This window comes from Phaethon aethereus (assembly GCF_964289735.1).
Source record: "Phaethon aethereus genome assembly, chromosome: 1".
Lineage (NCBI taxonomy): Eukaryota > Metazoa > Chordata > Aves > Phaethontiformes > Phaethontidae > Phaethon > Phaethon aethereus.
In genome coordinates, this window is record NC_138575.1 from 195,354,997 (window position 1) to 195,380,591 (window position 25,595).

General features: G+C 42.9%; 1 protein-coding gene across 1 annotated transcript in view; it reads left to right on the forward strand.

Annotated features, from left to right (window-relative positions):
* Nucleotides 1-1,568: 1,568 nt before the first annotated feature.
* Nucleotides 1,569-25,595, forward strand: part of LOC309405216 (coiled-coil domain-containing protein 169-like) — a gene marked incomplete at its 3' end in the record, with an annotated part of 34,025 nt that continues 9,998 nt past the window's right edge. Inside the window, exons 1-4 of the mRNA XM_081999930.1 lie at nucleotides 1,569-1,876; nucleotides 8,065-8,147; nucleotides 8,550-8,660; nucleotides 8,752-8,792. Coding sequence (XP_081856056.1) covers nucleotides 1,800-1,876; nucleotides 8,065-8,147; nucleotides 8,550-8,660; nucleotides 8,752-8,792 — 312 coding nt within the window. The 5' untranslated portion in view covers nucleotides 1,569-1,799. The remainder of the gene's footprint in view (nucleotides 1,877-8,064; nucleotides 8,148-8,549; nucleotides 8,661-8,751; nucleotides 8,793-25,595) is intronic.

Genomic DNA, 25,595 nt, shown 5'->3' on the forward strand with positions numbered 1-25,595 from the left:
CACTCTTCTAAATTTGTTTCTTGATTAAAATATTTCAGACAATTGTGAATTCAATGCACACCTCAAGCGATAGACAATTCACTGATTAGATGATAGCATCAATTATAACTTGAGACTGTCAAAAATCACCTCCTGCCATAATATATATCAGACAAGTGAAATTAAAACAACTTTTTCTTCTTACAGTCAAGCTTTTCACTTTTCATCCTACTGTTCTACCCCCAGACACTAGATCCTGCTGGATTAGTAACCCTGCTGCTGCAGTATCAGTAAAGTGTTAGATTGGCCCATACCAGTGTCGCATGCTACCACCTTAGGACTAAAATGCACAAAATTTCAGGGCTGACTTTTGGATGGCAATGCTGATTTATGCTATATTAAAGTAATGGTAATACATAACCCTCATTTTAAACTTTGAAAGCGGTGCCTCTGTTACCCAACAAGCTGTAGGGGTACTGCATTTGGCTTGCCTCTCATGCAACAGAAATACTTCTGAGTAACTGAGAAACTATGATGTCCTTTGTTTTTTCATACCGTACCAGTAAAGCAAAATTACAGTATATCCGCTTCCTGAGAAAGTGAACAGATAATTCCTCTAGTGAGCACTCAGTCCCATGAAATGGTGAGTTGATCTACCAGCATGCTTATCACCCTGTGCCTTGTATCAACTCTGGTGCTTTTCTGAGCAGCTGGTGAGCCACTTCAGCTCACTAACCAGCAAAAACTGCAAACATTAAACATTTTTCCTGATGTAAGTTTTCTAGGTTTCATGAGCTGTACTGGCTCCTTGGAGAGTTACACGGATGTCAGAGCTGGCACTGAAGCAGCCAGAGAAGGCAGCAGGGAGATCGTGACAGAGGTGATGCCACTTCTGCAGCATTAAGCTGTTAGATTAATTCAGTCCACCCCATAAAGCTTTATCTTGAGAAAGTAATGAACTGATCTGAAATTCCTTGTTTGAAAACTGCAACGTAAAATATTTTTAAGCACAAATCCGGACCATGGCAAGATAGTGAAAATGTTAGCCAGTATATATTGACTAATTGACTCTATTGACTTGATCCGTGATGATTAAAACCGATTACCCTAAGCTCTTCTGTCCTGTCTCGTTAGGTTTTTGCGAACTAGTTTATGCACAGCACAGAGCACAATTATCAAGGGCGCTAAAATACAGGCTAGGCACTTTTTAAGAGCCGGCCCCACCATTCTGTGCCTGCCTTTACATGTGGGTCAAAGCATTTATTTAAAACCGTACTACTTTCCATCCACAAGAAGCATTTAAAAAAAAATCTGCACATCTTTGTGTTTCCCAGGTCATGAAAAGCTTAGCACACCAACAGTTCACCCCACATGGTCAAAACTCTTTAGCTCGGCCAAAATTCTTCCCATTTCTTTTTGGTGTTGCGGAGCCACGTTCGGGGGATTGCTCAGCACCGAGGGAAGACAAACGGCACCCAGAGAGGGGCCGTTACGGCAGCGACCGGCGAAAGCTGCCGTCAACGCCCGCAGGCTGAACGGCACGCCGCACGCCTGGGCCGGAGGAGGCGAAGGCGACGCTGGTTGCCAGGCGGGCGTTGGCGCCCGGCCTCGTCTCCCCCTCTCCGCTTTCCCTGGGTTACCGGGAGAGCCGCGGTGGCTGCGGAGACCGGAGTCGCCCGCCCCGAGAAGCGACCGAGCCGGGGGCCAGGACCACCGCCCGCCCCTGCCCAGACCGCGGCCGCGGGAGGGCGGGGCGGGCCGCGCCGCTCCGGCGGCTGTTACCCCGCGCAACGGCCGCCGACGCGGCTGCGGGCGGCGACATGGGGGAAGGCGGCGGCTGGCGGGCGATAGACACCGAGCGCCTGGCGCTGGAGCTGGGGCGGGAGAGGAGGAAGAAGTGAGTGCCTGGCTGGGGACGGGGCTGAGTCCGCGCACCGGCCGCCTGCCGCGGGGAGCCCCGCCGAAGGACTGCCCTTACGGGGACTCCTACCGGCAAAATGGCGGTTGTTGCCTTGGGCGGCTGATGCGGGGTGGGGGGGAGCGGCCTCAGAGGCCATGTGCCTCCCAGGAGGTGCTACAGCTCGGACCGGCTGTGCTGGCTACACGGTTGGGAGTGGTGAGAGTGTGTGAGGCACAGGGCATGGTGGGCAATAGGAACGGCTGGCCAACCGCCTGGGATTGGCACAAGGAGCCTGAAGAAGTAGGGTAAATGATTTTAGGCAAAAATGAGGCTGGTTCTGAACAGGCATGGAAAATAGGACTGGATGTCATGGTTTAACCAAAGCCAGCAGCTCAACGCTACTGAGCCACTCGCTCACTCCCTTCCCAGTGTGATCGGGGAGAGAATCGGAAGAGAAAAAGAGAGAAAAATTTGTGGGTTGAGATGACAGTTTAATAAGTAAAAAAAAGAAAAAGGAAATGGAAACAACCAAGAAAGTGAGCGGTGCAAAAACCCCCGTGGCTCACCACCAGCCGACCAATGCCAATCCCCAAGCAACGGCAGCCCTGACAAACTCCATGCCTCCAGTTTTGCTGCTGAAGATGCCATTACATGGCATGGAATATCCCTTTGCTCAGTTGGGGTCAGCTGTCCTGGCTGTGTCCTTTCCCAACTTCTTGCACACCCCCAGCCTGCTCAATGGCAGGACAGTGTGAGAAGTAGAAAAAGCCTTGATGTGTAAGCATTGCTCAGCAATACCGAAAACATAAGTGTATTATCAACAGTGATTTCATCACAAAACCAAACACAGCACCATATGAGTTACTATGAAGAAAATTAACCACCAATTCAAGAAAATTGGAAGCCACGATGGGGTAAGAGCAGGAAAGACCTCATGTGGATGCATGCCTGTTTGGGAGAAGAACAATCAAATGGATGACAAGGTGCGCTTTAAACACACTTCTTTCTACAATGTTGAATAAAACTGGAAAGCTGGATTTAACTCTTCCCTACTATCAGTAAATATCTCTGAAACCTACAGGGAAGGTACGGTATTTCTCTAGTGCAATTTCCAGAGAAGATGAGGACTTGCTACTGCTACCAGTTAGTCCCCTTGCTTATGCAGTAAATGTTTCAGTGCTTTGGTGGTTAATGCTCATGCAGTGGTGGGATTCTAGGTTGGTTTTTTTCCCAGTTTGCTTAGGAAGTTACATATTTTTCCCTGTGTTAAAGAACACGATTGCCTTTTGAATGTTAATAAAAAGTTAGAAAATGTCAGAGGCTCCTGTGCTGCCTTAAGTCAGACCCTTAATATTTACACTTACATACCATTTTCAGACTTTCTATTCCATACTGCTTTTTCCCCTGGGTAGTGTTTCTTTCAGCGTCTAGGCTGCAGATTCTGTTCAAACTAGTCCTGCAATTGTGGACTTCATAAAATGTTTATTCACTAATGGAAAGGGGAAAGCCAATATTAACAGAGTCAAATTGGTTCAGCAGCCTCTGCGTTCAAAATGGCAGAAAAAGGAGCTTGTACATACTTGCACCAACGTGTAAGCAAATGTCCTTTTACTAAGTCTCCTCAACAGTAGTGTGTCAGTGTAATATATCACTTATCCTCTGCATGCACCAATTCTTTTATCTGACACAGGATCCTGATACAGATGTTCAGGTAAAAAGCAGAATGGTATTGGCTTTGTTTCACTGCTCTGATTGAATTTTTTTTTAAAATTAATGAAAACCTGGATTCTTTATGTACCTTAAGTTCTTGCTAATATCCTTGAGAATCTTCTGCAAGACTGGGCCCAAAGCCCAGGACACGTTGTGAAGTGGTGACTTATTTGCCAATGAAAGGAAAATAGGTATTTTAAAAAAACCTTTATTTCTATGGCATTACAGTAAAAGACTTGCTGCACCAGGTAGTTTCTGCACCCGTTTCCTGTGTGTATCTTGTGTGTGCAAATAGACAATACCATTATTACCTATTTCATAGACGTTATTTAGTCAACCTAACTGTTAATGGCCAGCGTTGTTAGACATCTACATCTAAACCAGACCCATGTATTGTCAACAAATACAGAAAGGCTCTTTGAAGGTGGGATTCATCTGACCTACTTTGGCTGGCTGTTTTCGCGTGAGATGACTCACACCCTAGGAGGTCCCTGTTTCTCTCCAGTGGATATAAAGCAAGCTGAGAATGACTGGCTTGCAGATAGCTATCATTCCGTACAATCATCTCACCCTTGTCTTTTTACTGGTTTATTTGATCACAGTGCCATTTAGGCAGTTTGCTAACAGACCACCTACGACTCTCATTTAATACTCATGAAGAAGAGATTTTTACTTCAAAGAGTAAATTGAATCATCCATATCAGTAAGGTGTCTGTACCTAAAGTACCTGCTGATTCTCAATGATTGTGGATGTAATACTGTGAAGTCTTGCAAAGGCTTTAATGAAACTCAGCTTAAATCTGACTTCGAATTACGGTAATCAAGATTCAGGACAGGTTTTGATTGGGAAATGTCACGGCAAATGTTTCTGAGAGAGAAGGCATATAATGCTGCAGTATACTTCTTAATAGACAAAGAGGTCTTAAAGCCATGTATTTATTCATGTCAGCTACTTAGTAATGTTCATGGAGTTGTGTGTTAAATCAGCTTGCGAGATTTCAGTTTCTGTGGCTTTCCTGGCAAGGAAAGCTGCAGTATTTTCCCAGCACACTGCTGCCTGCAAGTGCCAGAAATCTGTAGCTTTCAATACTGTATATGCTCTTCCCTGTGGTGCCTTTTGCACTGCGCAGTATTGTTTCTGCTATGTTCATAGGTTCTGAAGGCATCTATGTATTTTGTCTTCTACAGGAATCAGTAAAGGTCTGCCATGTTATAGAGCTGATGCCCTAGAACTGATGATTTGCCTTGAGCTGCTCCTGTAATGTTTCTTTGGTTTCTCTCTCCTCTATAGAAAATGGCTTCAGCCAGTCTTTTGCCTGATACGTGTACCAGGTATTCAGATCTGGATAGCAAAATGTGCAGGAAAATGGCTTTCATCCTAAGTGGCTGTCACTTTCAAGTAGAATAACACCTGTAAATTGTCTTAAAAAGAAACTCAGCAATTTTTTTCTTTTGTCATTTCAGTTACAGCCTTCTTACCTGAACTGTACTTTTTCCTCCTTTTCTCCATAAGAGCTTTCTTATTATGCTTATTATGCAAGGATGTAGTTAAGTTCCCCTGATGACTTAAATGTGAGCTTCCAGGATTTATGAGCTTTCTTCTGTGATGACTATAAATTGTCCACTGACGTGGGAAAGATTCATAAGCCTTGAATATGTCTAATTATGTTTAACACATGTGAGGTTGCAGGTCTAGTCACACCACAGTCCCTCTAAGTGCAGGCCAGGTTTCTGGGGAGGCAGCTATACACAGCTGCATTAAATTCACAGTAACAGATACATGGCATGACAGTAACTTCCTATCACAATTAGAAATAACTCCAGAAATGCAAAATACTCTGATACATTAAAAAGCTGAATTATTTACCAAGTTGGACGAAGTGATTTATTTCTACATCCCTTTTCTGTCAATGCATGGACTGTAATTTACTGCATATACACTGACTAAAATAGAGAGGTTCTACTCTGGCTACTTTCTGGGTGCTGTTGGAGTGTTAAATGTTTAATAATAACTAGTTTTTTTTTAAACCTGGTTTCAGTTGCCAGCTGAAAATAAGACTTTTTGTCAGTGTAGCAATTACAGACTGACACTTGACAGTTTCTCATTTCTGTACACATTTTCATCAGGATAAAATATAATTGGACGTTGGCTGGCAGTTTTGCTGGTGCAGAAAAAATAATAAAATCTAATACAAGAAATGTTGTATATAGTCTTGGAATGGTAACAGAAATTAAAAACTTAAAACATTGGATTTAAGGAACTCATTCTTCCTGTGTTATCCCTCTGCATCCATCTAAGCATCTAGTCAGGATTTGTTTGAAAAGAACAATTTAACTCTGATACAGTTCAGCTCTAGTTACAGCCTTGACTGTGTCTAATTTACAGTGTTATTTCCTTCCAAAAAAACCCATTTTAACACTCACTATCATCATAATTTCCTCCTTTCCAAGCACTGAGAGGTTGATAGAAATCCGCTTTACAAGAAACCTAATCTATTTGTATTGGAATGATAACAGCGATGTGGTAAAATTTTGTCTTTCTTCTTCTTAGCCATCTGCCTCTTTCATTTGGAGTGGGAGCAAATAGGCAGCAGCAATCAGATTACTTTTTGTTTTCCTGCATCTAAGCTTTTTGATTCATGTGTTTCAAGTCTATCTTTTGCTGGGGCTTTCACCACACCCTTTTTGTTTCCAGCAAGTTACCAGTACTTTTATTATTTCTTTGCTTATGTTTCCACTGTCTAATTTAATGTTGGTAGGGACAAAAAGAGCAATGGAGCAAGGAGGGATTGGAGGACCCAGCTGTTCCCTGCCATTCGAGATGTCTGTCTTATTGTGCTCCAGTGTGTTTCTTGCACTGAAAACTTATTTGAATTACCTTAAATTACTCTTTATATTTCTTTGCTGTTTCAGCTCTTCAGCCCTCCCCGTTCCAGGTATAGCTCTTCTGTTTCTTACGAATGGTTGGTGTGCTTCTGCTTCTGCAGCTTTCAGTTGAAACCTGATGGTTCAAGCTACGGAAAAGAAATGTCACCAACTGAATGTGAGCATGAGGAGTGCAACAGGTGATACCATTTCTGAGTGATCGGCTCTATTGTCAGAGCTTTGATTTCTCAGGATAATTAACTATTTCTTGAAGAGCATTTCTCATTATGGACATGTTCCGAAAGGGAAGAGCCATGTTGACATGGAAGCTCCCCTTTAAAAATACCACCAGAAAATAAGACAGCACAGTGGTTTTCTGTCTTGCATGTTTTAATGAACTAGTCTAAGATTTAAGAGGTATCTGTCGTCATATTGGTATTGTAAAGAAACTTCCAAAGGGCCTTATTTGCAGACTTGTGTTCTCAGTTCTTTTGAAATGTCTTGATTTGGGCACTGAAAAATGGAGGCACCCAAGAACCATTGGTTGTTTCTTGAAATCTTGACCTTCCAAACTTAACTTGAAAGGACAAAACCACAAACTGCTCTTGCATTGTGTTGCACTATGTTTTTCTTGCAGCTGTGCTAGTGTGGGTAGACTTCCTGGGGTCTCAGAGGCAGGAGCATTTCTCATAGACATCTCCAAACAGAGCTGGGCTGTTGGCATAAATATGGTCAGTAATTTAGTTAGCAGTAATTTCCTTGTGGCATGATTGAGATCATATGAGTCATTGTAGCACACCAAACGATCATCTTGCCACTTAAAAGGATGAGAATCATTCAGCACATTGTATGATGCATGCAGGTGGCTTGTGCTATCATCAGAGTAAGTCCTCTGCTAGCTTCTGCTTCTGGTCATACCTTCCAAGGCAGAATGGGTCCGGTTTCCATGGTACTTGTCCATTGTCTGGCCACCCGACCAGTATACAGAAGTAATCAGTGGGCAAAACTGTATTTTCCCACAAGATTAAGTTTAAGGTACTGAAAAAGATGGTGGCTTTAGCTACTGTATTTTTTGGTAACACTCATCTTACTTTAATCATTGTCTTTCTTTTCTGATAGTCATAATACATGGTATGCTTTGATTGGTTTTGTTATGGGTACAATTTAGGAAATAATTATTAATCACTGAGCAGTAAGTCAAAATGAAGAATTATTTCAAAATTTGAAATAGCACATCTCTCAAGCATATTCTTATTGCAAAAAACATATTCCTTGGGCATCTTCTTTTAAATGAATAATTAAAGCCATTGTCTTCTCTACATTTGTTTAATTCTGATGATCTGCTAGACAGTAACTAAATTTTAGGAAATGTTGGTCTTGTTTTTTTATGGAAGTAATTTTATTCAGAAAGTAGAAATGTTTCTGTTGTTTTTAAGTCACTGTAGTATCCACAGAGAAAACTACATTAAAAAAAACACAGGCCAGGTGATATAATTACATAGGAAAGACTAATAGATGCTTATTTTGAAAATAGATTCAATTTATTCTTTTTGATTTTAATAATAAGATTAATGCAATAGCCAATTTATTAACTTCTCTAAATACCATAGGCAAATGCTTGAAATCTCAATATTTGAACTGAGAAACACGGTAACAGAACTGGAAAAAAGACTTAGCAGTGTTGAAGATGAAGGTAAGTGAATTGCAACAGAGTCATGCTAATTGATTAGGAAACACAGAAGATGAATTATTTTGGGTTGGCTCTAGAGAGATACAAATTTTTATTTAGAAATTTAAGTTTTCCCTTTTTAAACATGACTAGTATAACTGTGATATTGCAAATGTGAAATTAAGGAATACTACATGCTGCATGTTAGCTTTAATTATTAGTGAAACTATGAATAACATGAATTCATAGAGTCGGTTAATATTCTGGCCACATTCTGTATGCAGGAATCCTCATTATGAGGATTACCAACTGGAAAATTTCTCAGTCTCCAGAAGAAAGAGGGAACAGTTTGAAAAAATGCTAACTTTTGCTTGAAATGGCACAAAGTAATCTGGGAAACAAAATAACTCTGTATTTCTTTTTAAGGTAATGAATGGAAAACCAGATATGAGACACAAGTAGAATTGAACAAAAAACTGGAAAAGCAGATTAATAATCTTCACAAGAAGATGGAGCTTATTCGTGGCAATCCAGCAGGTAGAAATGATATTCATAACTGGTTTTCAATAGAATTAGTGATTACATGTTGAAATTATATCAATGGGTCAAATATTCTGCTTATTTGTAGATCGATTGTCCATTGTTCGCACCTTTGATCAAATGCCTGTGGTGAGTACTATGGCATGTAGTTGGTTAACAAAAAAATGCAGTATAATTGAAGAACTTACATAATCTTTGTTTTTTCATGACAGAAAATACCAACAGCCTGGTCTAGAAACCAAAACAGTCAGTCCTGCTTACTTTCTTACTGTTTCAGATATGCAGTTGCTTATAAATTTATAAAGTATAGAGTAAAATCATTAAATAGGAGGTACATAAGACCTGAATGTTGGGAAGAATCATGTAGTGAATGAGTCACGGTTGTGTGATTGGACCTGCAGTAAGGCATATGAGATGGAGTGACTGGACTAGTTCCATGAATAAAAGGAAAAATGTTAAACCTTGGTCACAAAATCACAGAATCATCTAGGCTGGAAGGGCTCCCATTGATATCTTCTAGTCCACCCCTCCTACTCAAGCAGGGCCAACTACAGCAGGTTGCCCAGCATCATGTCCCGTTGGGGTTTTAATCTCTCTGCAGATGGAGACTCCACAACTTCTCTGGGCAACGTATTCTAGTGTTTGACCACTCTCACAGTAAGAAGAGTGCTTTCTTGTGATCAGATTTCAGGTGTTTTAGTTTGTGGCCATTGTCTCTCGTCCTGTCAGTGGGCACCACTGAGAAGAGTCTGGCTCCCTCTTCTTCATTCCCTTCCATCATGTATTTATACATATTGCTGAGATCCCCCTTCTCTTTGCCAGGCTGAACAGTCTCATCTCTCTCAGCCTCCCCTCATCTGTCACATGCTCCCATCCCTTAAATCATCTTCGTAGCCCTGTGCTGGACTCAGTCCAGAAAATCCATATCTTTCTTGTACCAGGGAGTCCAGAACTGGACCCAGCACTCTGGATATGTCTCACCAGCGCTAAAGAGAAGGGACAGATCACCTCCTTCAAACTGCTGGCAATGTTCTTCCTAATGGAGCTCAGGTGGCCATTGGTCGCCTTTGCAGCAATAATGCATTGCTGGCTCATGGTCCTCTAGTTGTCCACCAGGACCTCAAGGTCATTCTCTGCCAAGCTGCTTCGCAGCCATTCAGCCCCAAGCATATACTGGTGCCTGGGGTTATTTCTCCCTGGGGACAGGACTTTGCATTTCCCCCTGTTGAACTGAACTTCCCGTGATTCCTGTCTGCCTGCTTCTCTAGAGGCCCTTCTGAATGGCAACACAATCCTTTGGTTTATCAGTTGCTACTCCCAGTTTTATATCACCTGTGATAACACAGATGAATAGTTTCAGTAACATTTTGCATAATACAGTTACATTCCTCATTGTACAGTAAATACACCATTTTTGCAACACTGAAGGAAGTATTTGTTTTCATTTTTTAAATTTTATTTCTTAATATGGTCATATTTCATGACCTGTATTTCAACAAAGCATGAAGCATTTTTCTGTGATCTTGTAGAGAAAATGGCAAGAAAAAAACAGGAAATATTTTGTCCATTTATTCGTCTAAAATAGTAAATGAAGTGAAAACAATTTTAGATTCAGAACTGCTTTTTCTTTAGTCTGTCATCTCTTGAAATCTTTTACTTTGAGACCTTTCCTGCTTCTTACCCACTTTTAGAAATAAAGCAAGTAGATAAAGATGTGGTAATGCCTTGTAACATGAGGAAGAATAATGAACATTATGAAGCAGGGCTCTGATGATTTTTTTCCAATTGCTTATGCTTACAGAAGTGTTTCCATCTAACTTTTGTGCTTCAGATTCTGAAGATTAATGGGAGTTTACTGAGCCTAGAGGAGGCTGCATGCCCTGTTAGTGGGAATGATTATCTGTTGTAAGCAGGGTGTGAATAATTAACTGTTCTTTCTGATCTGATCCATGGCTTTCAGATTTTAAACATTCTTGACCATTTTAGTACTGTCCTAGAGACCATGGTGTTTTCTATGTTGGCAGGATATTTTTTTTTAAACAGTTAATTAAAAAGAGTACAAAATCTTTCCCATTCCACTTTCCTGTTTCACAGAGTTGATTTGAAAATACAGCTGGGATTATATTTGAAGAAAAGTCTTGGAAGACAGAACACTGATCTAGAAAATTTACAGTAGAATCTGCATCAGACAATGTTGTTCCTGTCAGCCTGTAAAGCACTGACTGGCATGCATGCTTACAGTATCAGAAGTGTTTATTTCCATCCAATTGATAGTACTTAATGCACGTAGCATGGGGAGTAAACAAGGGGAGTTAGAGACATGCGCATGCCTGCAGGGCTGTGATCTTATTGGCATCATGGAGACGTGGTGGGATGGCTCCTATGACTGGAGCATTGGAATGGAAGGGTACAGGCTCTTTAGGAAGGACAGGCAGGGGAGACAAGGAGGGTGTGTTGCCCTCTATGTCAGTGACAAGCTGGAGTGCATGGAGCTCTGCCTGGGGATGGATGAGGAGCTGACAGAGAGTTTATGGGTCAAGATTAAAGGGAGGGCAGGGACAGGTGACATTATAGTGGGGGTCTGCTACAGCCCACCCGACCAGGAAGACCGAGCGGATGAGGGCCTCTATAGACAGATAGGAGCAGCCTCACGTTCACAAGCCCTGATCTTCATGGGGACTTCAGCCACCCTGATACCTGTTGGAAGGACAACACAGCAGGGCATAAGCAAACCAGGAGGTACCTGGAATGCGTTGATGACAACTTCCTTCTCCAAGTGACAGAGGAGCCAACGAGGAGAAGTGCGATGCTGGACCTGGTTCTCACCAAAAAGGAGGGGCTGGTGGGGAAAATGAAGCTCCAGGGCAGCCTTGGTTGCAGCGACCATGAAATGGTGGAGTTCAAGGTCCTTAGGGCAGTGTGGAGGGCGCACAGCAAACTCACTACCCTGGGGTTCAGGAGGGCAGAACCTGGTCTCTTCAGGGACCTCTTTATCCCAAGGTAGCATACAAGCTGGTTAATATTTAAGGGTCACCTCCTTGAAGCTTAGGAGTGATGCGTCCCAGCAAAGAGGAAGTCAGGCAAAAATGCCAGGAGGCCTGCATGGATGAACAAGGAGCTCCCGGACAAACTCGGACACAAAAAGGAAGCCTACAGAGGGTGGAAGCAAGGACAGATAGACTGGGAGGAATGCAGAGAAATTGTCTGAGCAGCCAGGTATCAGGTTAGCAAAGCCAAAGCCCTGATAGAATTGAATCTGGCCAGTGACATCGAGGGCAACACGAAAAAGCTTCTATAGGTATGTTGGTGATAAAAAGAAGACTAGGGAAAATGTGGGCCCTCTCTGGAAGGAAATGGGAGACCTGCTTACCCAGGGTATGGAGAAGGCTGTGGTACTCAATGACATTTTCCTTCAGTTTTCACTGGAAAGTGCTCAAGACACACCACCCAAGTTGGAGAAGGCAAAGGCAGGGACTGAGAGGATGAAGAACTGCCCACTGTAGGAGAAGATAAGGTTTGAGACCATCTAAGGAACCTGAAGGTGCACAAGTCCATGGGACCTGATGAGATGCATCCATGGGTCCTGAGGGAACTGGCAGAGGAAATAGTTAAGCCACTATCCATCATATTTGAGAAGTCATGGCAGTCCAGTGAAGTTCCCAGTGACTTGAAAGGGAGAAACATAACTCCCATTTTTAAAAAGGGGAATAAAGGAAGACCCGGAGAACAACAGGCCAGTCAGTCTCATCTCTGTGCTCGGCAAGATCATGGAGCAGGTTCTCCTGGAAACTATGCTAAGGCACATGGAAAATAAGGAGGTGATTGGTGACAGCCAGCATGGCTTCACTAAGGGCAAATTGTGCCTGACAGATTTGGTGGCCTTCTACGGTGGGGTTACAACATTGGTGGATAAGGGAAGAGCAGCTGACGTCTACCTGGACTTGTGCAAAGCATTTGACACCGTCCCTCATGACATCCTCACCTCTAAATTGGAGAGACATGAATTTGACGAATGGACGACTTGGTGGATAAGGAATTGGCTGGATGGTTGGACTCAAAGAGTTGTGGTCAACGGCTTGATGTCCAAGTGGAGACCTGTGACAAGTGACATTCTTCGGGGGTCAGTATTGGGACCGACACTGTTTAACATCTTTGCCGGTGACATGGACAGTAGGATCGAGTGCACTCCCTCAGCAAGTCTGCCAATGACACCAAGCTGTGTGGTGTAGTCAACATGCTGGAGGGAAGGGTTGCCATCCAGAGGGGCCTGGACAGGCTGGAACGGTGGGCCCGTGCGAACCTCATGACGTTCAACAAGTCCAAGTGAAAGGTCCTGCACATGTGTCAGGGCAGTCCCAAGCACAAATACAGGAGAATGGATTGAGAACAGCGCTGAGGAGAAGGACTTGGGGGTGTTGCTTGATGAGAAGCTCAACATGACCCAGCAATGTGTGCTTGCAGCCCAGAAGGCCAACTGTATCCTGGACTGCATCCAAAGAAGTGTGGGCAGCAGGTCGCGGGAGGGGATTCTGCCCCTCTACTCTGCTCTGGTGAGACCCCACCTGGAGTCCTGTGTCCAGCTCTGGAGCCCTCAGCACAGGAAAGACATGGACCTGTTGGAGAGGGTCCAAAGGAGGGCCACAGAAATAATCTGAGGGGTGGAACACCTCTCCTGTGAGGACAGGCTGAGAGAATTAGTGTTGTTCAGCCTGGAGAAGAGCAGGCGCTGGGGAGACCTTATTGCAGCCTTCTAGTACTTCAAGGGGGCTTATGAGAAAGATGGGGACAGACTTCTTAGCAGGGCCTGTTGTGATAAGACAAGGGGTAATGGTTTTAAACTAAAAGAGGGTAGATTTTGACTAGATATAAGGAAGAAGTTTTTTACAACGAGAGTGGTGAACCACTGGCACAGGTTGCCCAGAGAGGTGGTAGATGCCCCATCCCTGGCAGTGTTCAAAGTCAGGCTGGATGGGGCTTTGAGCAACCTGTCTAGTGGAAGGTGTCCCTGCCCATGGCAGGGGGGTTGGAACTAGATGATCTTTAAGGTCCCTTTCAACACAAACCATTCTGTGATTTGATGAACAAATCCAGTTACACCTTGCCAAGCACTCGAAGAGTCATTACCAGTGAGATGATCATCTTTACTAGCAGCTAGGCTGCACCAATCCAGTACATTTCTAATCCCTACTAAATACTGCCTTGCCTCCTCACCTATTAGCTGTGGTTCTGAGAGGTTTGATTACTTTTCCTTCAAGGGAAAGAATGACAGCACAACTGGAAGATTCATACTGCTAGAAGGAGTCTAGAAGCAGTTTGGAGGGTCCTAGACTAACTCAGTGACACCTAGGGAAGTCTGGAGCCCATGTGCCATGTTGTAGGTTTTTCTTTCACAGAATTTACAGAATTCTTCTGCAGTTTTAAGTCCTTTCTTCAACCTTCCGGCTTAGAGTGAATACATTTTTCTGTTTGCTAGCCAGAGGGGAAAAAAGAGTGCTTAGGGATTTAGTGAAATGTTTCATTTTTCTTTGTTTCAATTTTTGGAGATGGAAAGAGGGGAAGAAGGTAGATGTATTTTGTGGGCTTTGCTGGTTTTTTTTCACTGAAACTATTGGAAAAGACAGTGTATATTTGCAGATACTCTTAGAGAATGCAGGGCTGCTTTTTTTCTTTTAAATTTTAGGAGATAAAACATTGGTAAAAAAAATACACAGATCATTTTGTGGTGTTTAAGCATATAGGTTTTTCCAAGCCCTTTTTATGATTTTGAGAGTTGTTCAGGGGAGTAGGGGGGAATATTTAGTTTCTCCACAGATGAGAATAAAGAGCAGATGTGGTGAGTGGGTGTAGAAAAACAAAGAGCTTTGCAGCCAGCCATCAGTCTACATTTGCTCAAAGTAAAAATGCTGAGAGTGGGTATATCTAAAATCAGATGTGTGTGTGCTAAATCAAAAGTACGCTGTGATATTCAGCTTTCAATGTGCAGTTGCATATGAAGTGGAAAGATAGCAAAGTGATTTTTCCAGCAAGATGATACAATTTCCAGAATATGGCAACAGTAGACAGTTGATTTGGTTCTGAGCAATATATTTAGAAAATTAAATAGTATCTGCATGTCTTTTTAACCTATGTTCCCAAGGAAGTTAGAATTATGCAGTTAGAGTAATTAAGAGGACCTGTAATAATTCTTAACTTCCTAAGAAATTTTAGCTGTATTTAACAGAGGAGATATCTCAAAGATACTATAGAGATTTATCTCATTCAGCTAGTCATTTAAGGTCCTACCATAGTCAACAGAAGAAGAAAAACATATCCGTAGTGTAATTCATCCCATTTAGAGATAGATAGCATAAAATATTTTCTTGATATCAAGCACTTCAGGGAAAATAAAAAAAGATTAGTCATCAGGGACCCTGGCAGTCAGCAAGCTGTAAAAACCTGAATGAAAGAGAAGAATACAAATGCAAATTCTGGAGTGACGAACAAGGAAGCACAGAGGATTTTATGTGTTGATAAATTGCAATAATTGTTGCAGATGGCTTGCAGTATTTTTGCTTTAGAATTAGAATCTTACTGATGAATGATTCCTTGCTGTTAAAAACACTCCTAAACCATTTAAATATACAATTATCATTCTGAAGTCCTTATACTGACTTGAGATAATACTTTTTTTTTGTTTCCAAAAGATCATGTAGATGTCACATGACAGTACGTGCAGAACCAATACCTTGAACACATAAATTTTTATGGCCAGTGTTTAGAGAATCATTTTTGTGTACTGAGGGCAGATTAAAAATAACCTAAACAGTGACAAGCACAAGGGAGTTCCAACAGTGAAAACTGTTTATTCAGTAATTTCCTTTATGTCCCAATGAATAATACAAATGTCATACAGTACTTCAGAAATAATTACAGAAGGAATGCCTTCTCTCTAAAGTATAACATAATGTGAATTTTACTTGCTTCTGTTACACATGCTGCATTCATTTGTTCACATTTTTTCATTAAATGAGTTTTGGTGAAATACATGCTCTCTGCTAAGCATAATTTCCCATATAAGCAGAAAGAAAATTATTCCTTTCTCTCTCACCATTTCTGCAAGAAAGGATCCCTAGATAGCGGCTTTAGTATGCAAATACTGAAAAGCATACTGCAAAATCAGTTCAGAAAAGCACACTCCTGATAGCATTGCCTTAGCAACGCTCTAGTTAAGACTTGCCAAGGAACCAAGGTTTCTGTGATAAGTCACCATTTTCAGGAATGTCCAGCACCATAGCTGAGAAAATTCTGACATTAAGGGCCAGATACTTGCTTTGCAAAGCTGCCTTTCTGAGGGCACAGTGGACACAGAACTGAGACTTTCACACACCACCTCAGGGTTTTTGCTGTCAGTTTTAAACTGTAAGCAGAACGTGTGGTAGCATCACACACACAAAAGGCATTGGCGACATGACGGGAGGGGAATCTTGGGTTTATGAAAACACGCAACAAAGACTTTGTATTTCAGTAGGTGTTGCTAACTGCCTATAGGGAACATCAGCACTTTATAATGGCATAGGAAATGTTGACAATTCTCCTAGCAAGTCCCTGTTAAATGAACCTTGTTGCTTTTGTTGGCTTAAGTGACCAGTAGCGCTATGGGAAGAAGAAATCTGTTATTCTGTATTTTCATGAAACTTGGAATTATTTTGGAGAAAGTTCTGTAGTCTAGTCTCACTGCTTCAAGCTGTATCTTGCCTCCTCACAGACTTCCCCTTCCTACTTCTTTCATGTGACCTCAGACAAGTGTTTTGGATACCTCCAAGAGACCTTTTTGATTTGCATTTTTTCCTTTCCTTGTGATGTTGGCATTACTTGTTCCTCCTGGTGGCCTTGCACAAACCAGCAGACTATTTTACTTAAATCACTTTGTGGTATTTCCAGAGGCAGAATACACTTTGTATTTCAAAGAAAACAACCAGGGAAAAACCTTGCAGGCAAGTGACACTATTATCTGGCTGTTCTCAAGAATGCCTTAGCTATTGACTGGGACCCTGGGATATCTTACAGAGAAAATTCTAGGAAGCAATCTCCCGTGAAACATTTCAGAGTCAGCAACAACTTGTTCTGTCAATCTGAACCACAGCGATGGAGGTCTCCATTTTAACTTCCTCCTCTGCAAGTCAGCAGATAACCTCTATGAGCAATGCTGTGGAGACCATTGACATAAGGATTTAGGGACGCTGTAGCAGCATCCTACCCCTATTACACTGAAGGAGCCTGAACTTTCCAACAAGACTGCAGGCTGATTTCTTTACCCTGACCATTGCCAATGTCAAGGACACACTGTGTTTGTGTAGTTCAGCTCTCCGCCTGGTTTCGAGTAGAAGGATGGTGCTAACCACAAGGGGGCACTTGGCATTTAAACCAGTCCAGGGAGCCTTTCTTCACCTGTACTGAAGCCTTTACAGGATCTGGTCTATAAATATCGAGTGCATATTGTATGTAGAAATATGTTATGTGAAATCATTTTTGTGTATCGTTTTTTCAGTAATATATGACTAGTGAGTTTATTGATATCAACATAAAATCAAATTTCATTACAGTAAAACTATTGCTTTTTGCTCTTGAGTTTAAAATGGTAATGTTAAAAGATTCAGCTAAATCAGCTGATGAACGTCAGCTCCTGGTGTTGGAGGGAAGGCATTTTATTTTCTAAACAAAACTTCATTTGATTTAAAATGTCAAGTAGAATGGATTGCAAAGGCTTCTTGTGTTGTTTTTTTTCTACACGACTGACAGATGTATTGCTTCTGTTCTAACTCATGGAGAAAAACTAAAGAGGATTAGAACTGAAGCAAATTGCCATAAGGATCAATAGTCTGCATGGGCTGGGCTCTTATGAAAGCAAGTTTGAGCCTCTTGATGATGTCATGGATTTGTCACCTTTTCTGTTGTGAAATGATTGATAGAAATTGTCCCCTCTGTTGCCACTGGTAGCAAGGCAAGGAAAAAAATCCAGAATAAGAGCGACTTATGTGGGTGGCCTTAAAATTCAGCTGCAGTTATCATTCTGTATAATTTCTTTTTTTTGGCAAGTGTTAAGCCAAATATGTAACTTCAGACGAATTAAAAGGAAATTGTGTGAAAAAAAGAAGAACTGGAGAACTGGTGTTCCCTTTGTGAAACTCTGGGCTTGGTCACTGCTGGACTGAAGACTTAATGTATCATTGCTCAGAAAGTGAATCGTGCTAAGCCCTGCAAAATTCTGTTACATAAAGAAAGTATTCATTTAAAATCTCAGTGTGTCTTTTAACTTACCAGCTTGATCAGAGTGGCTTGACATGGATGACTTACTGAAAACTAAGGATGTTAAATTCAGGTTAAATCCCTTAGTCAGCTTATGTGTCCTTTTCAGGAATGCGTTGTCCAGCTATTCAAAGGTTAGTAGAAGAACCTGTAATAAATCTAACTTTAAAAAATATTTCAATATCCAGTAAAACCACTTCTAAAAAGCTTTTTTCAGAATTTATCTTATTGTTTCACTCTGGAGTTTTGTTGGCGATTTCTCCATCTGGGGGAGTGCTGCATACCTGGGAGGCTCCTTCTGGTTCTCTTGAGCTCTCACTGGTCCTTGCTTTGTACTGAGGCTTTTCTGTGCTCCAGGAATGCTGCTACAAGTCTGTGTTACTGTATGCTTTAAACTCTGGTTTCTGTGACCTTTTTGCTTTTGTGTTGTTTTACTGTATTAAGCACTAAGCTGATCATACAACCATAAGCATCAAGAATTGAATCTGTTTCAGTGAGGTTTTTTTCTGCTTACTTCCCACAGAATTCAGGAGAGACAAATCCAGCTCTTAATGATTTGGCTGAGTTCATATGCTGGTGTTTCTCACTTCTTGATTTGTATTGTGCAGCAGCTAAAGACTTCAGATATATAACGTTTCAGCTAGTTGTTCAATTACTGCCTTGAAAGTAGGGGTGAGAGGTAACTTACAACCAGTCCTGGCTAAAGTGGGTCTTTAGAACCTCTTTGAAGTTTTACCATTTAAAATTTTCTTGTGTCTGTTTTTGAAATTGCATTTTATAGTGTTTGGGGACTTGGAGAGGTCTTTTAGTTGAGTAGGAACATCTGTGTTGCTAGATTCCCATAAGAAATTCAGTATTACCATACTGAGCTCTGCATCATCAATTATGTGTGTGGACACAGGAATAGAAGTCAGAAAGCTGAGTTAGCTGCCTAAATTTCCTAGGTATTAACTGTGAGAAAGGCAGCTAGGTTGGGATTTACAATAGAGTGAATGGAAGACCAATGGGAAGTTGGTAAGAAATGCCCAAAAACTGGATCTGAAATCCTGCCTCCTTTCCAGAAATAGGCATGATCTTGCAGCCTTTCTCACTTATTCCTCTCCATCCATGTAACTTTTGCGTTTGTGACTACTTAACTGCCTGGCTTCAAAAATTATCTCAGCACTAGATAAGTATGATGCAAGGGCATTCTCAGGATATATGAGAATTCAAGCTCTTAGTGTGCCAGAGGGCTAAAATGTAACTCATCTAATGTCTTTGTGGGTTAATTTTTAGGCTGTTAGACAGAAGAGGATTCCTTCCTCATGTAATGTGGGTGGAGCATGCTGCTCAGGTTGTGGCCCATTAGGCCTATGACCACCAGGAAGCTTTGCTTTGAGACTCCATAAGGCTTTCAGCAGCAAACTAAGCAGCTTGAGTAAGCTTGTGCTTATGGGCAAACACAACAGCAACAGCTCAGATGCCTACCTAAGTTATATAACAAAGCCAGATGTGAACAATGTAAGACATTGCATAGATTGCTTTATTAGCATTAGGATGTTAAATTCTGCCTGAAATGCAATTTAGACTGTAGTCCTTTTTTGATTTTGGGCTTCACTTACCAATCTGTAAGTTTGGAGTAATTTATAGCTTTCTATTATTATTTCCCAGGAGAATTGCAAGCATAGGTACATTACAAATTATGAGGCACCCAGATACTGTAGGGATGGTAACTGTATACTTTAGTCACATTATCAACCTATTTCCATCTGCTTGCTCATCAGAAGCAGTGTAGTGCACCGTTTGTTTCCTTGTGGTTGGATATCATCCTTGCTCCAGAGCTGAATGAATGTCCAGGCATCTGCGCTGGACCAGCTGCATTGGCAGCAAAAAATAGTGCTTCTGAAAAGATTAAATGAAAAAAGATCTAAAAGTAGTTTACTTTAGTAGGTGAAAGAACTCAAAGAAATTAGATGAATACCATCACTGAGGAGACATCAAATTGCTCTGTTGTGACTAACAGCTGCAACACCAAGTCTTGCTGTCTTAACATAACACTGATGGACAATCTAGTGAGGAAATAAATAGTGGGCTGTGGATTTACATAGAAAAAATCTGGAGAGCAGCATGAACTTCTGTATTTACTGTATTTAAGCTTACTGTGGCAGTACAAAATATGTTGTAGGTGGTACAAAATATGTTGTACAAAATATGCTGTCACATGATTATAATCTTTAATGTGCAGTCAGGTCAAGAAGGCAAAAAATGTAGTTTCCTAGCTTGACAGTGCTGAGGCCTTCTCTATCTGTCTTGTTTAATTCTGTACAGACACTGATGATGTAATGAAATAGCACATGACCCTAGTGGAATTCAGCCAATTCTTCTCTTTAATCTGCAGTTTATTTTTTCTCCCTGAATTGGCCAATGTTGACTGTATTGATTGCAGGAGTCTTCTGTATTAGGACAAAAATTTAACCTGCATCCAAGATACTTCTGCTTTATTAGGAAAAAACAAAAAAAAACAATTTTTTTCATGTCTCCAGTGTGTCTATATATCTATAACAGAATGAAGTTAATAACAGTTCAGTCATGTGCCAAACCTTCTTGAAAGATAGAGCTCTTCTATATCTTTTTTTTTTCAACAGTGGGAGGGCTTATTCTCTCGGCAACATGTTTTAAAAGTACTGTGCCTTTTGCCACGCTCTTGAAAAATCTTGACTTTAATGGAAATCATTCCTAGGGAAATCTCAGTAACAGCCAGAAATGTTTTTGTGAAAAATAAAATCTGGAGCTGAATAAATAACGTGTTGTACAGAAAATTGTGAAAAAGAACAAAAGATGCAATGATCTGCAGATGCTAGAAAGGGGAAGACTGGAAATTTCAAACAGGCAGATGTAAGAGGCAGATATAGATGTTTTGTGGCTATCTGTTAGAAATCATTCATAGGACTATCACCCTACACATCCAGAAAATAGAATGGCTTGATGATGTCCAAAGTCAAGGGTATGCTTTTATAACAATGACATAATCTTTCATGTAATGACAAATGACATTTTCACGTTCACTCTGGAACAGACCAAAGAAGACTGTGCTAGGCTAGATGGATCCCCAAAAGAGTGGAAGCTGAACTGGTCTGACCAAGGTACAGACCGAGAGATGGAAGGCACAGTTGTAACAATAAAATGAAGGTCACAGAATTATTGAGGATGGAATGGACCTCTGGAGTTTGTCTTGTCCACCCCCCCTGCTCAGGTAGGGCCATCTAGAGCCAGTTGCCCATGTAGACACTTTTTTAATATCTCTAAGGAGGGAGATTCTGCAACGTCCCTGGGCAACCTATTCCAGTGCTCGGTCACTCTCACAGTAAAAAAGTGTTTCCTGATTGTATTGGGTTTCTGTGGCAGGGTTTTGGTAGCAGGGGAGCTACAGGGGTGGCTTCTGTGAGAAGCTGCTAGAAGCTTCCCCTGTGTCCAGTAGAGCCAATGCCAGCTGACTCCAAGACAGACCTGCCGATGGCCAAGGCCAAGCCCATCAGCAATGGTGGTAGCATCTTTTGAATAATGTATTTAAGAAGGGGGAAAAAAACCCTGCGTAATTGCAGCCGGAGAGAGGAGTGAGAAAGAGAAACAACTCTGCAGACACCAAGGCCAGTGAAGAAGGAGGGGCAGGAGGTGCTCCACTGCAGCCCCTGGTGAAGACCATGGTGAGGCAGGCTGTTCCCCTGCAGCCCATGCAGCTCCACGCTGGAGCAGATCTCCACCTGCAGCCTGTGGTGCACCCCATGCCAGCGCAGGTGGATGCCTGAAGGAGGTTGTGATCCCATGGGAAACCCGCACTGGAGCAGGCTCCTGGCAGGACCTGTGGCCCCATGGAGAGAGGAGCCCAGGCTGGAGCAGGTTTGCTGGCAGGACGCTGGAGCAGTCTGCTTCTGAAGGATTGCACCCCGTGAAAGACACCCGTGCTGGAGCAGTTTGTGCAGAACTGCAGCCTGTGGGAAGGACTGACATTGAAGAAGTTTGTGGAGAACTGTCTCCCATGGGAGGCACCCCATGCTGGAGCAGGGGAAGTGTGAGGAGTCCTCCCGCTGAGGAGGAAGGAGCAGCAGAGATGACCTGTGATGAACTGACCACAACCCCCATTCGCCTCCTCCCATGATGCTGTTGGGTAGAAAGTAGAGAAAATTGGGAGTAAAGTTGAGCACAGGAAGAAGGTGGGGTGGGGAGGATGTTTTAAGATTTGATTTTTTTTCTCATTACCTTACTCTGATTTTACTGGTAATAAATTAAACTAATTTCCCCAAGTTGAGTCTGTTTTGCCCATGACGGTAATTGGTGAGTGATCTCTTCCTGTCCTTATCTCGACCCACAAGTCTTTCATTCTATTTTCTCTCCTCTGTCCAGCTGAGGAGGGGAGTGATAGATTGGCTTTGGTGGGCATCTGGTGTCCAGCCAGGGTCAACCCACCACATCTATACAGATGAAGAAGTATTACTGACATTGTTCAAGGCAGCGAGCTGGCTTCTGGAGTGCTGCATTCTCCAATAAAGTTCTGTTCTCCAACCATAAGAAGGCTAGGCTCCAGTCTTCGTGTACAAAGGGGTTACTGTGATGATTAGGTCAAAGGACATCTTGCTGTGTGAGAGACCATTTTTAAAAGCTCAGCTCATTTATCCTAGTAGGATCAATGTTGAGAAAAGATGTTCATGTTTTCTCTGTGTGCGTGCTGGGGGGCAAATGCCAGGGAGGAAGAAGAGCAGTTATCTTAAAGATAATTTCAATAGAAGAACAAACAGGTATAAACTGACCTTGAATAATCTGAGGCAATTAATTAAAAAAGCCCTCTACTGTTAGAGCCTCCCAAAAAGAATGTGTTTACTGGATGGAATGGATCAATTTATGAGAAGCAGTTTCCTGTGTAAGAAATGGAGGAGGACCTGCTTGTGTGTGCGTTCTACTTCCACTACACAGTAAACAAAGAACTGACCAGTGCCAGTAACCAAAAATGGACTCTGCCACTGTTAATCTAGTTTATCGCAATTGTAGGCAAAGTAAATGGCTACACACCAAAGACAGATAGTATCCCTACAAAATACTGCTTTCTGGCCAAGTTGTTAGAGGTTACCTTTGACATCCCATGTGCCTCTTCAGACAGTCCAGCAGCTCTCGTGGCAAGTGGTTTGAAAATGGATGTGCAGATGAGATCTGAAATGTTTCTCCTACTAAAAAGGAGCCATCAAAGTAAACTTTGGTTAGAAGTAAAGGAGCAATTCTGACTGGTCATGGCAAGGTAGCTTTGCTAACTTATCAAGGAGCAGCAGTGTGGAAAGCCGTATCTCTATCCACCTGGCAGAAAGCCATGTTCTCTGCACTTCCCAGAATGGATGTGGCAACCCAGACAGAGATCCCATGGAAACATGCAGCTATCCAAGTCTCAGGCTGCCGAGAGTGCCAGAGCCCCTAGCTGGTAACGGATGGCAGTAGCGAGTGCAGCTGTGTGAGGTGTGACCTGGTGGAAGATCTGCTCAGTTTCGTGGCAGAGCTATGAAGTAGAAAGATTAAGGAGCATCAGGGAGTCCAAGAAAGAGATGGACTCATGGAACCATGCTCTGCCCTCCCTGAGATAGAAACAGGAACAGCCACCAGGAAAAAAACAAGATCAAGGGGGTCCTATATTCTCTCCCTGTCAGGCTGGAGGCAGTAGCTTTAAAGGAAAGGAGAGAATTGAGGCAAGTGCCATGCTCGGGGTGGCAGGCAAATCCCCTCCTTGCCCACCTCACCTCCCCAGGTGCCTCTGTATGACAGGTATGAGGCTCTGGATGTGGAAGGACAGTTCATGGATGATGTGGACGATGGTCCAGCTACACCGAAGGTGTTGCCAAGGTCAGAAAGGCCTACCCCCTCATCACAACCATCCCCACAAGGAAGAAAAGACAGGTTATAGTTGTAGGCAACTCCCTTCTGAGGGGAACAGAAGGTCCAATATGCTGGACAGACCCTTCTCTTAGGGAGGTCTGCTGCCTCCTTGGGGCCTGGGTTAAAGACATCACTTGGAAACTTCCCAGCCTGGTGTGGCCCTCAGACTATTACCCACTACTGCTCTTCCATCTGGGTGGTGATGAAGCTGCAACTCATAGTCCAAGGGCAATCAAAAGAGACTTCAAGGGCCTTGGGATGGTTGGTTAGGAAATCTGGTGCACAGATTTTTCCTTCTCTCCTTCCAGTTGCCAGCAGCAACATAGGAAGAAACAGACAGGCCCAGTCTATTAATGTATGGCGCCGTGACCAGTGTCACCGCCAAATTTCATAGTTTTTGATAATGGGTTGGCCTACATGGCACCTGGCTTCCTGGCATCAGATGGGATTAACCTTTCTCAAAGCGGGAAGAGGGTCTTTGCTCACAAGCTAGTGGAGCTTATTGGCAGAGCTTTAAACTAGACAGGACAGGGGAGGAGGATAATATCAGGCTTACTCATGACAAGCTCTGGGATGACACACCAAGGTTAGAGGGATGAGGTGCTAGCAACACCCCTCAGCCTGTTGCACCAGAGAAAGACCTCGAAGGAACTAAGAGGTGTTCCTCTAAAAAGGTGACACAGCCAGTGGCACAGCTGAATTGCCTCTACACCAATGCAAGCAGCATGGGCAACAAACAGGAGGAGTTGGAAGCCACCGTGCTGCTAGAAAGCTATGACCTGGTTGCCATTACTGAAACTTGGTGTGACAAATCCCATGACTGGGGTGCAGCTATCAATGGCTACAGGCTGTTCAGAAGGGACAGGTGAGGGAGGAAGGGCAGAGGCGTTGCCCTCTACATTAAGAAATGGATAAAGTGTGAAGAGTTGTCTCTGAATAATAGCCACGAGCAGGTCGAAAGCTTATGGGTAAGAATCAGAGACTGAGGCAACAAAGGGAACCTTGTGGTTAGTGTCTGTTACAGGCCACCCAAATCAAGGAGAGTCTCCTGATGAAGCCTTCTTACTCCAGGTACAGGAGGCATCACGCTTGCAGGCTCTTGTCCTGTTGGGGGACTTCAACCACCCCTACATCTGCTGGAAAAGTAGCACAGCAAACTGTAGGCAATCCAGGAGACTCCTGGAACGCATTGAGGATCACTTCTTAAGCCAGTTAATAGACGGCCCTACCAGAGGGGATGCGGTACTGGACCTGTTGGTCAGCAATGTGAGTGAGTTAATTGGTGACATCAAGATTGGAGGCAGCCTGGGATGCAGTGGTCACGCACTGGTGGAGTCCACAGTCCTGAGGGATATGGGGCAGGCAAACAGTAAAGTCAGGACCCTGAATTTTAGGAAAGCAAACTTGCAGCTCTTGAGGGAGTTAGTCAATAGGACCCCCTGGGAAACTGCCCTCAGGGACAAGGCAGCAGAACAGAGCTGGCAGATCTTTAAAGACACTTTCCACAGAGAGCAAGAACTCTCAGTCCCCAGGTGTAAGAAATCAGGAAAGGAAGGCCAGAGGCCTGCATGGCTGAGTGGAGACCTGCTGGGCAAACTAAAGGGCAAGAACGAAGTGCACAAGCACTGGATGCAGGGACAGGTATCCTGGGATGAGTACAGGGACACTGCCTGGTTGTGTAGGGATAGGGTCAAGAAGACCAAGGTGTGGCTGGAGCTGAACTTGGCAAGGGATGCAAAGTAAGAAGGGTTTCTA